At 38.8% G+C, this 17,194-nt stretch overlaps 1 protein-coding gene across 1 annotated transcript in view; it reads right to left on the bottom strand.

Moving 5' to 3' along the window:
- AKAP9 (A-kinase anchoring protein 9) overlaps positions 1 to 17,194 on the bottom strand; it is a 100,589-nt gene that overhangs the window by 72,944 nt on the left and 10,451 nt on the right. The window contains exons 3-5 of the mRNA XM_081971472.1: positions 14,242 to 14,286; positions 10,912 to 10,965; positions 10,384 to 10,551 (exon numbers count right to left, since the gene is read on the bottom strand). Coding sequence (XP_081827598.1) covers positions 10,384 to 10,551; positions 10,912 to 10,965; positions 14,242 to 14,286 — 267 coding nt within the window. The remainder of the gene's footprint in view (positions 1 to 10,383; positions 10,552 to 10,911; positions 10,966 to 14,241; positions 14,287 to 17,194) is intronic.

The raw sequence follows: 17,194 nt of genomic DNA, 5'->3' as shown, positions 1-17,194 counted from the left end.
CTGCTAAGAACTTCATAGTACAACCCTGAGCTACATATACCATGTTTCCCTGAAAATAAGACAGGGTCTTATTTTCTTTTGACCATCGAAATAAGCGCTTGGCCTTATTTTCGGAGAGATGATGTCGAAATGATGTCCCGGTGTCTGGAGGCCGTACGGGTCTGGATGGATGGCAACCGACTAAAACTCAACCCTTCCAAGACGGAGTGGCTGTGGCTTCCGGCCTCCCGGTTCAACCAGGTGTTTCCATCTCTGGCCATCGGGGGCGTCCAACTAGCCCCCATGGAACAGGTGCGCAATTTGGGCGTCCTCCTGGATGCCCGGCTGTCCATGGATAACCATGTAACAGCCGTGGCAAGGGGGGCGTTCCATCAGGTCCGCCTGATGCGCCAATTGCGCCCCTTATTGGACCGGGATGCCCTACGCACAGTCACCCATGCGCTAGTGACGTCTCGCCTGGATTACTGCAATGCTCTCTACATGGGGCTTCCCTTGAGATGCACTCGGAGACTACAGTTGGTCCAGAACGCGGCCGCGCGGGTGATTATGGGGAGGACTAGGTACTCCCCTGTAACACCTCTCCTGCGCGAGCTGCACTGGCTTCCTGTGGTCTACCGAGTGCGTTTCAAGGTTTTGATTATGATCTTTAAAGCGCTTCATGGCACAGGGCCTAGTTATATGCAGGATCGCATCCTGCCCCACACATCCCTACGACCAATTCGCTCACACAGAGAGGGACTTCTCCGGGTGCCGTCCGCCAAACAGTGCCGGGGGGCGACACCCAGGAGCAGAGCCTTCTCTGTGGTGGGCCCAGCCCTGTGGAATGACCTCCCCCGTGACATCAGGATTACTTCCGATCTCCGCTCCTTCCGTGTACAGCTGAAGACCCACCTCTTTCAATTATCTGGCCTGGCTCAATCGTAATTATTCTTATTCCTCCTAACTGTTTTAAATTGTATTTTAAACGTTAAATCTTAATTTTATATCGGGTTTTTACAATTGGGGTATTTTAATGCGGGTCTTTTAACTGTCTATATGATGTAAATTGTTTACCTCCTCCGAGTCCGTGTTTGTGTATCTGTATGTATGTTCTGTATGTACGCCTATGTGTTTTATATATTTTCTGTGTTTTATATGCCCCATTGTACGCCGCCCCGAGTCCTACTTGGAAAGGGAGCGGCTAATAAATTCAAACTTATTATTATTATAGATCTTATTATTTTTGAGGTGCAGGAGATGGCGAGCGTGGTCACCTCATGGTTGCTACTGTATTGCAATATTTTTGGGAAGGGCACATGCACTCAAAAGCCCAATTGGGCTTATTATCCGGGGAGGTCTTATTTTCAGGGAAACAGGGTATTCTTTTTATCTATAACAGAATATTGATTTCTTTGCTAATGATATTATTTTTACCAATTAATACTAATTAATACTTTACCAATTAATGCTAATATAAATATAGGTTTTTGTTACCTTAGTATAGTTTTAATATTAGTAGCTTATAAACACATTATTACATTTCTAAAATTTCTAAATATTTTTCCAAGTACTGATTTTCAGCACAAGCTCCAAATAATTTTTTCATGTTTGCAAAAGAATATGGGACTGCTTAATTTTTATACTCCCTTTGAATAGACCTAAAATCTGAAGAACTAAAACTTCCATCATCAAACAATCAGCAATCATTCAAATATCATGCTGCAAAAAAATAAAGCAAAAAGACAAATGAGGACAATGTTGAAAAAGAAATTGAATCGAATAAAAATTATCCTGTTGGGTTGAAATAAATATTGCTGAATATGCAAGACATATTTTATCAGGAAACTATTTTCTCAACCATCAATCCAACACAGTTTTAAGTTGGAAGATGTTTTGGTTTCTCTTTCAGTCCTTGGAGGTTTCTCTTTCGGGTCTGTGTTCAGCTTTAGAAGAACACAAAATGAGCTCAGATTTGAAAAAAGAAGCATAAACCAAATATTTCCATCAATTGTAGCAGATGAGACAGAATCATGTGAATGGCGACAGAGAAGTAAGGAAAATACTTTGCAATATTAGATTACAAACTGAATATTTACTTAACCTCATTTTTGCTTTGAACATGCTATTTTTCTTTTTCAATTTTCTCACTAAAAGGCTACATTACAAAAATCAAATAATATGTATTTTATGATTATGTAAAACTAAAATTTATAAAATAGTTCCCTGCATTTTTAAATCAATCTAATAAATTATTTTTTAAAAAGTTTTGACCCTTAATTTAAACATTCTTTATATTTAGCAAACATTGTAACATATCATACCTTTCTAACTCATGTCAATCAATTACACTCTCAGTTCTCTATACATGCACTCTAGTATATTATGGTATCTAAAATCAGTTATACAAATTATACTGAAACTATTATCAGACCTTCTTTGATGAATAAAATAAAACATCATTGTGATACTAAATGAGCAAACTCAAAAACAAGATGTCAAAAGATGATATAGTAAGAGATACAGATAGTCTCCAATTTATGATTGCAATTCAGCCCACACTTTTGGTCGTAACATCATGACAGTTGAAAAGCAGGTCTCTATGTAACTACATCCACTTTTCCAACCTTTTTTGTGGCAGGCATTAAGCAAACACAATAGTTGTTAAGCAAACCATTGTTCACTCTGGGACAAATTTTGCCAGAAACTAGAAAAAAAAAATTGGTTTCTGGCAAAAATGTCATAAATCATAGTCAACTGCAGGGTGCGGTGAATGGCCATAAATATGCCAAGCACCAAAAAAAATGCACATTACCCAGGGAGCATGGACATTGGAACTTTAAATTCAGATTCTAAATTCCATTTTGGGGTTCATAATAACTTTGAACTTAGCTTAGTGATTGGTCATAAATTGAGGACTAACTTTAGCAGAAAGATGAGGAAAGAAAAGCACTGGATTTCTAAAAAACAGGCTTTTTAAAACTCATATGCCCAAAACTTCAGTAAATTCTTTCTTCTGCAAACACTTTACTAAACCAACACAATGATTTTAAATGGTTAAGTTTTAATATTAAGACTTATAAAAATCATGTTAAGGAAGGTTTTTTTCATTGAGTATTTATCTTTTATTAAAAAACAGATCTACTGCAACCTAGAACAACGTTACATTCTAAATTTAATAAAATGGGTGTTGGTTCTTACCTGATACACTCATTTTCTGGTAAAGTAGAGACAGCAGCCAGACTGTCCATTAACTAATCGGACTGAGTCTACACTTATGATGTCATCGGGCCCTTGTGGCTCCTCCCCAGTTTCAGATGAAGGAAAACTGTAGACTCAAGTGAGAATTGTGAGCAAAAGGTGAAAGTCCATAGTCACTGTATCTCTCTCCTCTGCACAAGGAATTCCCTTGCGGGACCAATACCAGGGTGGGGCTGGCTGCTGTCTCTACTCTACCAGAAAATGAGCGTATCAGGTAAGAACCAACACCTATTTTCCTGTTAGTGAAGAGACAGCAGCCAGACTGGGACATACTAAACACTGGGCAGTCCACTAGGGTGGGAAATTGTAAAAAAGGTCCATTAGGGCACAAGCACTTGTTATAACACCCTGCGCCCAAAAGCCGCATCAGACGATGCATACTTGTCCAACTTGTAATGATGTATGAAGACTGTGGGAGACACCCAGGTGGTTGCCCGGCAGACTTCTTCCAAGGTGGCTTAAGTGGACCAAGCCGCAGACGTCGCAGCGCTGCGTGTAGAGTAAGCTGTAATGTTTGCAGGGACCTGTATGGATTGAAGTTCATAAGATAGTTTAATACAAGCTCTTATCCAGAGCTCCAAACTAGACGATAAAGCCTTGGTACTCAAGGAGGCCTGGTGAAAGGAGATGAAGAGAGCTTCCGAGTGGCACAACGAGACGGTGTGGTCGATGTAGATCTTGAGGGCACGACGTACGTCAAGAGTGTGCCACTTGCGCTCCCTCTCGTGATGGGGAGGCAGACAGAAATCAGGTAAGGTCAACACCTGACCTCGGTGGAAACACCTTCGGTATAAATGTCGGATCCAGTCTTAAGACAACTCGGTCTGGAAGGAACACGCACAAATCATGCCTGACTGAAAGAGCAGCCAAATCAGAAATAAGTCTGGCTGGGGTTACAGCCACCAAAAACAGTGTTTTAAAGGACAACAGTTTCAAAGAAGCGGATCTCATAGGTTCAAAGGGAGCGGAAGTCAAAGCCTTTAGGACACGAGGTAAGTCCCAAGTCGGATATCTAAGTATGGCAGGGGGACGCAGGTTGGACACCCCACGAGAAATCTCTGGATCAAGGGGTAAGAAGGTAGATGTTCGGATGCCAGGCCATCCAGAAGAGAGGCCAGAGCAGCCACCTGTCGGCGTAGTGTGTTAGGGGTAAGTCCCTGATAAAGTCCCCTCTGCAGGAAGTCCAATATCTGCGGAATGGATGCCCTAAGTAGGTCAACAGTCTGGTTGGAACACCACAGAGCAAAAATCCACCACGTGGCATCATAAATGCGGTTAGTAGAGCTTCTGCGTGATGCCTGAATGGTAGCAATGACGTTGGGGGAGATTTTATCAGCTGTTAAGGCTTGCCACTCAATTGCCATGCGGTTAATTGCAGCCACTGGGGGTCAGGATGACAAACTGACCCTTGGTGTAGAGACAGGAGAGACCATGGGATGTGCCATGGGGTGGAGATTGACAGTCACTAGGTCGGCATACCAAGGCCGGCGTGGCCAATTCGGTGCTAGCAGCAACAGTTTTGTTTCTTGGTCCAGCATTTTTTGAATTACCCTCTGAATGAGGGGAGGGGGAGGAAATGCGTACAGGAGACCCCTGGGCCAATGGCATCTGAGAGTGTCTACTCCTTCTGCCATGGGATCCATGAACCTCGAGTAATACCTGGGTACCTGGTTGTTGTCTGCGATGTGAACAGGTCTAGGACTGGGAGGCCGAACCGCAGTGTCAGTCGATAGAAGAGATTTCGATGGATGCTCCATTCCACCTGATCTATCCGGCTCAGCCATTCTGCTTGGATGTTGGAGACCCCTGAGATGTGTTCTGCCCTGAGAGATGACAGGTGAGATTCCGCCCACTGGCACAACAGGTTGGACTCCTGCATCAGGGACCAGGAACATGTTCCCCCCTGTCTGTGTGCCTTGGTTGTGTTATTGTCCGTGAGGACTAATATGTATCGGGCCTGAACTCTGTGGTAGAAGTGTCTGAGGGTGAGGCAAACCACCTGCAATTCTAGCCAATTTATGCTGTTTTGGCTGTCTTCGGGGGACCACTGACCCTGAGCCACTAGGTCCTGCATGTGTGCCCCCCATCCTGTCAGACTTGCATCCATCGTAAGTGTGAGATGGCACGGCTCTCTGAACAAAGTCCCTTGCAAAATCGCCGGGGACTGCCACCATTTGAGAGAGTGTAATATCTGTCTGGGAAGGGGAACCCTGGGAGGAGAGCTGCTCCTGTCGGCCCTTTGATGTGGAAGCATGAACCATTGAAGGCTCCTGCTGTGAAACCTGATCCAAGGGACAATCCCAAAGCAAGATACCATCTTGCCCAAGACTTGAGAAAGAAGAAGGGATGCCTTGCGTAGACGTAGCACCTTCCAGACAAGTTCCCTCAAACTGAAAATGCGGTCGTTGGATAGGAACACCTCTCCGCCATGTTATCTATCAAGACCCCGAGGTGGAGAAGGCGAGTGCTGATAACGAGGTGCCTCTTTTTGAGATTCACCCCAAACCGTGATTCTGCAAGGTGCGAATGGTGAGGGCAAAATCTCTTTCTGCCTGAACCGGAGACCTGGACAACAAGAGGATGCTGTCCAGGTAACAGAGAATCCGAACTGAGGATGACCTGATGTGGGTGGCAAGTGCTACCAGTACCTTTGTGAATACCCTGGAGGTAGAGGATAGACCGAATGGGAGAGCTAGTTACTGGAAGTGACTCCCCCCATAGGAGAAGCTGAGATATTTTCAGTGGTCTATGAAGAAGGGGATATGAAGGTAACCTTTGGTCAAGTCTACTGACATGAGAAAGTAGCCTTTCCTGACCACCTTGAGGATGGTGTGCAGAGAATGCATTTTGAACTGCCGATAGACAATGTGGCGATTCAACATTTTTAGATCTAAAATTGCTCTCCATCCCCTGGAATTCTTCGGTACTACAAACAGGCTGTCAGGCCTGTAGTTATGTTTCTTTTAGGATCTTTGGCCTGCCACACTTTCTATTATTTCACTGTGCTGTTTCATTAGTGTAGTAGTTGGGAGGGGGGAATAGAATGGAGTAGAGTTGTGGAATGTGTTGTCGTCATTTCTTTCTAGAAGCCCAAGGTCATCTTTTGTCTCCGCACCTGACCAGAATCAGCTAGGTGGAGATGCCAGCGTGGCTGAAGAAGATTGGACCATGTGATGGATTTATGGGTGTGGGGAAAAGATCATGAACTTTCAACTGAGTGGAATCCGAGGAAGCTTTAGATTTAGGATTCCACAGATGTACCAACATGTCTGACTTATTAAATTGGAACTTTAAGGATAACTCTGCTTGGACTCTGATTAAATTCTGCATGATATTTGGAACACTGACACAGGCAGGAATAAAAACCCGGCCCTTCCTGATGGGGAGGAACCGGTTGGATGGCCCAGATCTCCAATAGGTTCTGAATGGCCTGTTCCATCAGTGCCCTCTTGCGAGGTCACCAAGAGACCGGGCATGGCACAATGTGTTCCTGGGGGATGAGGAGGAATTCTAGCATGAGACAAATTTGGCAGCTTTGAGTACCCAATTGTCTGTTGTGGTCTTCTCCCAGCTGCGGGCAAAGAACGCCAGGCGGCCTCCGATCAGAAGAGAGTCAAGATAGTCATTTTCTATGTGCAAAATGGCGGTTGCCTCCTCCACAGTAAGATTTCTTGGAGGGGAAATGCTGTGTGTTTCTATTGGACCTGTCCTGGTTAGATCCCTGCCTGGGAGTGTATGATTAGCGTTATGGATGGGGAAGGAGGTTCCCTCGTCCGCTGGTCGAAAGGGCGACCTCCTATAGAAGGGAGCGGGTCGACTGTCCTGTTTCTTGTAGATGGATGAAAGGACCTTGCACTTGTCTTTAGATTCCGTGAGGTACAGGTCTAAGGGATTACCAAATAATTGGGTGCCACTAAACGGGGAGACTGCTAGGCGCCTCTTGGTATGGACATCCGCCTGCCATGGCTTGAGCCAAAGCAGATGCCTGGTCGTGACCGAAGAGGCCATGGCTTGAAAAGCAAATCTAGCAACATTAAGGGAAGAATCAGCCACAAATTCAACCACTGCCCTTGTTTTGTTGAGATCCCTATGTGATCTAGTGTCAGTATGAGCGATGCACTCCTGAAGCTGCTCAATCCAAACCAGGCCGCCCTAGAGAAAAAAGAAGTGGCTGTAGAGGTCCTAACAACCCAGGCCCCAGCCTGATAGTTTTTGACTAAGGTTTGATCTGAACTTTTCTCCTCAGGCTTGAGAACCTCCTCAGGGGCTCCAGAGACCACAGTAGGTGAAGACAGGGCTGCAACCAGAGCATCCACTGGGGGAGTCTCAAAGAACTTGGTGAGGTCCAGTGCAATGTTGTAGAGACATTTGTCAAGGTTGGTCGGCTGTGGGCCAGTGCCTGGAGACTCCCACTGAATTCCCATTCTGAATAGGCCAGGGCGAGGTCAGTGCCCATGGGAGGCAAGACAGGTGGAGCTGGGGATGCGGGAGGACTGGGCAGTTAGAATATGTTGTTTTGGGGCATTCTGAAATTCTTTCTGAAGAACCTTCTGCCTGCGCTCTTCCGCCCCTGATGGCCATGTCTCCTCTAATCCTGCATTCATTATCCATAGCTGGATCAGCCATTTCCCCAAACATAAATTAACACCCCAATAAGCTAGGCAACAGTCTCATCCGTTTGCTGGCAGGGGCTACTGATCTGGTCCACCTGGGGTGATCCCGCGTTGCTGCGTTCCAAACGGCTGCTGTAGAGTTCCCGCCTTTTTAAAGCATACAAAATGGCCAACTTTTTTCCTCTGAGGCTTTTCTGACCTGCAAAATGGCCGCCGATACTAAGTGTGGCCAGGCAATCTACAGAATGGCCACCTGACTTGCCTGGAACCACTGCATGCGAAATGGCTGGTTGCACAACCCTCCAAGTGCCCAGAATCAAGGAGCGCCGTGGGGAAACAGCCGTGGAGCTGTAACTCGTGAGCTGGCCGATCTGATTGCAAGGCAGGCTTCCTGAGTGAACTCGTGGCTGCAAGCAATCAGATGGCTGAGGAGAGGCAGCAGATGATCAGTTTCGAATTTCCCTCCAATTTGTAGAATAAAGGAACCAATTTAAAGGAACAAAATTTTTTTAGGAAAAATTCACCAATTAAAGATATAATTAAATAATTTGGAGGAGAGATCAATCTCACAACCACTCCAGGTTGGACAGAGTCTGAAAACTGCGGAGGAGCCACAAGGGCCCAATGACATCATAAGTGTAGACTCAGTCCGATTGGTTAATGGATGAAGCATACGCAGTCTGGCTGCTGTCTCTACGATAACAGGAAAATACAAACATCTAAGCTAGGAAATTTATTTAGGCAAATAAATAGCGGGATAAAAAGTACTCTGAAAAACTCCAACTTTTTCCTGTTACTAGAAATTACTATTAAGAGAGCAAATTTAGTATAAACTACAAATAAAATAATAAAGGTGGGATACAAATCAACCAATCAAATAAATAAATGTTATATCCTTCCAGACTTGTATTTAAGACAGCCTGAGATACAGAATATTTTAACAAATTAAATAATTTAATTAAAGTTAAGGTGTAAAACACAACTGTTTCAACCTATAATAAATAGTTATGACTATCTATGAACATATAATAAATAGCTATGACTATTTATTACTAACTATTCGTACATGATATAGCATAAGTTTTGGGTGGCCAGGGACCCCCTCATTATGTACTTCATTATGGAACATTTATTTGCTTTTAAGAATTTTATGCAAGTGTTTGCACTTTAATAACAATATTCTGGATTATAACAACAAATAGAAAAAAGCACTGTAGTGCTGTGTATATCACATATCACATATTATATTTCCTTGTTTTAGCAGAATACTTACATTTTCTGGAATAATATTTGGAAGGACAGTGAGGGATAGAATGGGGGAACAAAGAATCCACAAATTGTTTTGAGGTAAGATGACTCAGATTCTGACAAAACCCTGACATACTTAAAATATTTTAGGCATAAAAATAATGATTTGCTATCACAAAAAATTACTTCAGCATCTTCCTAGTCTATTTAATGTCTAATTAACATATTTTATCTTTTATAAAGAGGCAAAGTGGTGATGCAGTGGTTAGATAGCAGTATTGCAGGATAACTCTGCCCATAGCTTGCAGTTAGATCCTAACAGGGTTCAAGGTTGAATCATCCTTCTGTCCTTCCAAGATTGATAAAATGAGGACCCAGATTGTTGGAGTTTATAATGCTGACATTGCAAATGTTCCAAAGAGCGCTATAAAGAACTATAGAGTGATATGTGAGTCTAAGTGCTATTGTTATGACTATCTGTCAGTTCACAAATGCTCTGGGTCACAACTTTACACCATACAACTTTACATCATCTCATAAGTATACAATGCCTAATAGTAAACACACATACACAGAAACATCTTATAGGTGCATAATCATTGTATACATCAAATTTGAAAAATAAAAACAAAAAATATAATCTTTATATAAGGGAAACCAGATATAGTATGAAAAATGGGATAAAGTTGTCTACTTTGAAATGCTATTTTCCATCGCTTTTTCATCAATAATCCAAAAAGGTCAGATAAAGGATGTGTACTATAAGGACATACTAAACAAAGTGTGCATAATAGCAGGGTAATGTGCACATAATGCAAATGATAATTACAGGTATACATTTTAATTGTGCAGACATTATTTAGTTAATATATATTGTATGTGACTCATCTCAGTATCCAAAGCGATTTCTTAGTATTCTTCTAACAATTGGACCAGAAATTTAATTGATTAGCATAGATTTATATATTATCCAAGTTCCAAGAAATGGATGAATTTTATTGTACCATTACTTTATCAACCACTTTCTTGATTTATAAGAGGAATGCTAATTTCATTGTCCTTTGTCTAACAAAACTAAGGAGTATTCTAAATATATATATAATCCTATTGGTTTTTTTTATAGAATTAAAGTCAACACTCAAGAACTGAATCAAAAAATGTGGAAGCTGAAGCAATAATTATACTGATACTTCTAATATTAGTATCAATAAATGAAACAAAAATGAACATTTTCAGCAACTCAGATTGTACCAAGCATGCAGAAAGCAACATAAGGTAATTATACCTGTTGCAATTCATCTGTACCATACGTTGCCCTCATTTCTTCTAGCTCTTTATTTAGCTCTTCAATCTCTTGCTGCTTTCCAGCCAATTCATTCTTCAACATCTCCAGATCTGTTACAGTATTCTGCACCTCATGATCAGCATCCTTCTCACATTCCATTTCTTCTTCCTAAACCAATTCAAGGTTCTTAAAACCCAGCATGGTATAATATTGTTTTTGAGTGAAAGTATGTAAAATATTTCTTTTTTTGCAAAATGACACAGTATTTTAGAGCATTGCTATGGAAACTAACTTTATTAGTATAGCTTGCTCTGTAACAGCAACAGCATATTAATCCAAATTAATTTTAAAAGTTGTCTTCTCAATACAGTGAAAATGCAACAGAGGGATAGATAAACTAAACATAAACTAAAACTTGTTATGGCATGCAAGTAGAAGAATTGCAATTAATAGTATTAATTCATTTCTCAAAGAAAATCACTTAGTGTTTTAGTATTAACTGCCATAAATTAATTATAAATACTGTACCCTAATAAAGTCAGAAGGTACATCAGTTCTTGTCAAAAATTTGTCACCATTTATCTGCATGAGAAAAATGTCTATATGGATTATACTTTAAAATACAATTTAGAATGCAATTGATGTGTTCTTAGAAATAGCTATCTGTCCTCTAATAAGTCTACAGTAGTCTCATATTTACGCATGATTACACCTGATCCATCTGGTTTACTTAATTAACACAAGGAAATACTCTTGTCAGTGAAGTAAAATAAGGAGAAGGTCAATTTTTGTAATATTTTTCCCCAACAAAGACTTGGATGATGGAAAAAACATGTCTAAAGGATTTCATTGAACAATTAGTGTTTACTGAATCAGGATTTTTTTTCTTAATGCAGAAATATGAATAAAGCCCATTAAATGGCTCATGTGATCTGCTGTTGCTGGGGCGGGGTGAGTGGGGGGTGATTTCGTTATATTGTACTACCTTATTTTATTTGATTCTTTTTGTTAGTTTTTATTGTTTTAAATGTGGTTTTATATTCTGTAAGCTGCCTTGAGTCGCCATGGGCGAATAGGCAGCAATATAAATTCGAAAAATAAAATAAGTAAAGGCTTGATAAAAATCATGATTTTAAAGAAGAAAATACTTTGTTTCCATTACACTGTAATACAAAATGTCTTTCCACCAAAAAGTAATAGAAATCTAATAAAGTTTGCCATCTAATTTTGGGAACTACTGTATAAGGAAGCGTTATAGAGGTGGAAGCATTTAACCAAAACTGACAAAGCTAAATTGGTCAGACCCGATTAGTAGTAGGATGAAAGACATTAACAAATCCCAGGATTAAGGCTAAATTGAGAGAGAGAAAACCATAGAAGAAAAAATTATAAGCCACTTCCATACTACTGCCAAAAATCTACGTAGACACATTCAGGTGATCACCGGCAATTGAACTTAACGAGGATAAACTTACTGATTCAAAGACTCAAATGGAAGAAAACAGAAGTGACAATTATAAGTAACTTATATTTGGAAAATACATCACAGGTTCTGTTATTCCAAACATACCTAATATAACAGCTGATACAAAACTCCTGAGGTTTTCAAAAACTTGGATACTGAGTTGAAGAATAGAATTTTATTTCTTACATTGGTAACTAACACCTTACCTAGAACACTGAAAAGCAGAACTCAAAAAAATTAAAATATTAGATATTCTGACAAAGGTTAAATAAATGTCCGATATGTATAAATTGTTAACAGATACATATCAGAAACAATTTTTGCCTCTCACAATTTATCCCTGTCTTTTTGAATCATCTTTTAGCTTTCAGGGCCTTACACTCCAAGCTATTGCTGTGCTTATTTGAATATTTGTGCAAAATAAAGCACAAGAAAACATAATGAGTTATCAAATATTTGACAGTGCTGTATTAAATAATATAATTCAAATACAAGTGAAGTAGCCTTTAAGCAGTAGCCCTACTAGCTTATGGGGAAAGGACAGAAGTTCTCACCATTATCCTTCCATCATGTTTGAGCTGTTATGAATACTAATAGACCTCTATGAAATTCAATAAATAATTTAACAGAGGATGCAAAAGATGTTCTTAACAACAACTTGTATGGATGAGTCTTTCCATGAGAAATAGTCCTATGGAACCAATATGAGTTGGACAATGGCACAAAATATTGAAGAGATTGGGCTTCACTACAACTCTGTGTCCTATATCCAATCAGCCATGACTATCAACCTCCTGGGAGGAGAAAGCTCTTGAAGAATTGAATGCCATGCCTGCAAAGAAACTTTTTTTTCTTCATTCTAAAAGCATTATTTATGGTTAAAAAAAAGAAAAGAACTGTCACTGGAAAGCACTGTTGCTCTCCTTTTACACAAAAATAGAAAAAATATGTTGGTTATAAATGAATTGTAGTCAACATGTGGGCCTGACTAAATCATTTTCTAAGCTTCCAATTATAGGCCTGATATAATACAGCCTCTTCTGCATCCATAACTAATTCAACTTATTTCAAATTCTAATCATCAATCTTATAAGTATATTTCTGTGGCATGTGGGAGAAATTCCATCCCAAGATGGTTAGATACAAAAAAGAAAAACTTAAATCTGATCCATCAATCAGATTTAAACCTATCGATTTAGATAAAGATAGAGATCATAAGGGAAATTCAAGAAATTCAAACTCTAAAGAATCAATTTGAAATATGAACATTTACATGGCTTAATTTTTCCTTTGTATTTTGTTTTCATGGGAGGAGCAGAAAAGATCTATTCCAGTTTGACTTAGAGAGAAGTAAGTAAAGCCCTAAGTTGCAGGGATGTGGAAGCTGAAGAATCAAGAATGATATAACTATCTGAAGAACAATGGAGATAAAAGCAAAGTAACAATTTGGATTTGTTTCATTTTATTGTGCTGTGATTTATTCCCTTTTGTCTATTCTGAAGGAATATTTCTTAATGAAAAAGCAATTAAATTGTTCAACTATTTTTGTTCTTTGTGGGTTCTGTTGGTTCCTTAATTTCAATTTAAAATTTAAAAAGGGTTCAATTTCTTTGCTAATCAATGCATTCTGAGAGGTTTTTAATTTCTTTGCTAATCAATGCATTCCGAGAGGTTTTCAACTTTATACACTTCCTGCTTGGATAAGCTACTGGGAAAAGTCAAAGGGTATTCCATTTTATCCAAACATTAAACTACTGCAAGGAAGAACTAAAGAGTGTGTTAGCAGCCTACATAAGAAGCTACTCACAAATGTATGGGAAGATGTAGGAGAATGGTAAATAGAGGACCAGTATACAACATCCCCTCTCATTACAATGTTTCAATGCTTTTATATATACATTATAAACATTATTTTTGTTATATGCTTAATATATTTATGCTCAAACAGTAAAAGACCCAAAAAATCAAGTCAGTACATTCATACCTAGTACAATTAAAGTATATATATAAAATACATAAAAATATAAATTTTTACAGACATATAACTATATCTTTATGTGCATTTATGCATGTGTCTGTGTAGTGTGTATGTATTGTTGTATACTTACGCAATTACACACTACAAAATAGTCTAATAATATTTGAAAATTATTGATAAACCCATTTTTGCAAAGCTGTATCATGTTATTTAGTCATAAATATTCTTCCTAAAATTATTTTTAGGAATATTTATTTAGATGTGTATTGTAGATTGTTTTTCACTATGCTGATTCTATAATATGGTTCATATAAAATAAACTGACATAATAAAAATAGAGCGCAAATAATTTAAAGCAGCATTTTTAAAAACTATGTTTTCTTAAGCAACATATAAGACATCATCATCATCTTACCTCTGAGCTGTAATCATCTTCTGGAGTGGAAATCTTACTTTCTAGCTAAAATATAAATAACAATAAAAGTGTGAGAATTTTTATAGTATTCTAACATAGAAAGATAATGAAACCCTTCAGTTATTTGAACAACAGTTGCTAGGCAGCATCTGTTATTGCTAAGACTGCTTAAAATCAATACACATTTTTAAAAGATGATTATATTGGAAAAATGAAGCTAAATGTAATGACTTTTGAAAGTGAGGGTTGAATAATAAGGATTGAATAATAAACAAAGATTACTCTTGACAATTGGTAATTTGAATCTCTCTTGATATTTCTCTTTCCTGGAATTAAATTGCGAGAAATCTTTTGGAGCCAATAATCAAGTTGAAATTTGTCTTAAGGCAATAGGAAATATTTTATTTTACTGACTTCGGCCATATTTGAATCCTAGTACAAATGTTTAGTATAAACTAACATTACAGGGAATTCAGCTTCATAATGGTGATATTCCTTAAAGCTGACTGTGATATTACATACAATTGCAGGTAGAAAAACATCTGATTATTACAGCCAATCTCAATAAAAATAATTTTAGCTTTACTGTGAAATTGATTTCCTGGTCTGGTTTATCTAGAGGGACTGAAAGTTGGGCCAGAATATGGGTTATGCTTGATATAAGTTGCTCAGATTCGTTCAGCACCTCAGTGGTCTCCAAATATAATAAAATAATTATTAAAGCCTAGCCCTTCTTGGTCTTTTGCTAATTTTGATGTCATCAATCATCCTTCTGGACCAGCCCAGGGGGTTGGGAATAAGGTCATGGTCTTGATGAAGTTCTCTTTCCTCCTTTAGTCCTGGTTCCAGTTAGATGGGAGGACAGAGATCTATGTTCTTGTTGTGTGAGTACTTCGGGGCTCCTCAATAACCTTGTACTTGCTTTTCATTTACATGGCACTACTGGGAAAGGTCACCCACAAGATGATATTAGACAATATCAATATACTGACAATACCCAGTTACATATCTCAACTCTGAGCCAACCAAGTGATACTGTCAAGCTTCAATTTCAATAGCTAGAGGCTACGAGAGTTTGGATGCAAATATATTTATGCTCAACACTTGACAAAAGAAATCACTGTGAATTTGGAGGGGCATTCAGTTCCAGAGATATTTTTATATAGGGATATGCTATCCCAGACAGAAGTGGGAGGTTCCTATAGACTTCTGGTTTTGTGTGATATGTGCGCCCATTTATGAATTGGGAGCTCTATTCACAGTCATTGGCATTCTAGCTATGTGTTATCTGGATTACTACAATGTTGTCCTTGAAAGTCACTTAAAAATTACATCTGAATATGTAGTTGTTCAGTAGAATGTGTAAAAGATTGTGGAAGGATGAATAGTTATGGGTGCTCTTGTATACTCTTGTGTAACACTGGAAACATTTAAGTCCACTATGACTAATGGAGGTCAAGTTACAATTCAAGATGGAAGCCTGATAATTTTCATAATTGTCATGCTTCAATTACCTCTTCCTATCCAATATGATCTAACAAGATTAGTATGCTCTAGATCCGTAAAAAGCCGTATCTTTTCTGTTGCAGCACCAGTCTTTTGGAATTGCCTTCTCTCCCTCAAATATGTTTGATTCCAACCCTATCAGCCCAAGGTCTTTGTCTTCATCCAGGAACTGGTCTAATTGTAACTACAGGTAGTTCTCAACTTACAACAGTTCATTTAGTGACCATTTGAAGTTACGACATCACTGAAAATAACGTATGATCATTTTTCACACTTATATAGTAACTGTTGCAGCATCCTCCTGGTCACAGGATCAAAATTCAGGTGTTTGGGAACTGATTCATATTCATGATGGTTGCAGTGTCCCAGTGTGACCACCCTTTTCAATCTTCTCATAAGCAAAGTTAATGGGAAGCCAGATTTTCTTATGAAATATGTTACTAACTTAATAACTGCGGTGATTCAAATGTAGAAAGATTGTAAAATGGAGCAAAACCCACTTAACAAACGTCTGACTTAGAAACAGAAATTTTGGGCTCAACTGTGGTCATAAGTCAAGGATTTCCTGTATACTCATTGTCAGGATTGTAATTTTATCACTTACTTTCATTTAATACTTTTAATTTTTGTTAACTATCCAAAGGCTTCTGGCAAATGGATAGCCATATGGACGAATGGAGGGATGGATGGATGGATGGATGGATGGAAGGGAGGGAGGGAAGGAAGAAATGAACTTCTGCAGGACCATTTGCTGTAATATTCTGTGGGAGTACATATCATGTGAATTCATAACTTAATTAGATAGGTAGCTTTTTAAAATTTCACCTATATTTCTCCATGTTTGTAAAGTGTTTGTAATCCTTTATGAAAAATAATGGATAACTTTACATTAGTCAAAATCTGTATTTCATAAACAAATTGTTCTTAAAAATTACTATTTATAAATTGAAAAATACTAATAAGGTTAAGAGAATTTTCAGATTTATAGAAATATTTGATAATTTACTTTATGTTTTGTGTCATGTACTGATATGATCTGCGATGACCACCAAGGGTTTTGAACAGACATACAGGTAGTTTTTATTTTATGTCAATTTGTTCAACCACTGCTTGAAGTTAGGATAGAGATGAAGGGACTTACAAGTGATCCTTAAAGTTCCTAATTGGCTTCTTCTTTTGCACACTAGTTAAATAAACTTGGTATGTGAGAAAAGGTCCCATCTTTCACACATTGGGCTTCTTTCACAAAAGAAAGCCCTGGCTGGCATGTGAACAGAAACCCTGGGCAGGGCGTGAAACAAGCCCTAGCTATACCAATATGAAAAAAGACGGCATGAAATAAAATTCTGGGAAGTGTGCAATGGAATGGCGGCAGATATAGTTGGGCAGCTGGATGGGCAGGCATCTAAAAGGACAGAAATGGAAGTAGATAGACAGGTGAGGAGGG

This window comes from Natrix helvetica, assembly GCF_964273705.1.
Source record: "Natrix helvetica genome assembly, chromosome: Z".
Lineage (NCBI taxonomy): Eukaryota > Metazoa > Chordata > Lepidosauria > Squamata > Natricidae > Natrix > Natrix helvetica.
The sequence above is the reverse complement of the archived record's forward strand: the minus strand, read 5'-3'. Positions and strand labels throughout refer to the sequence as shown.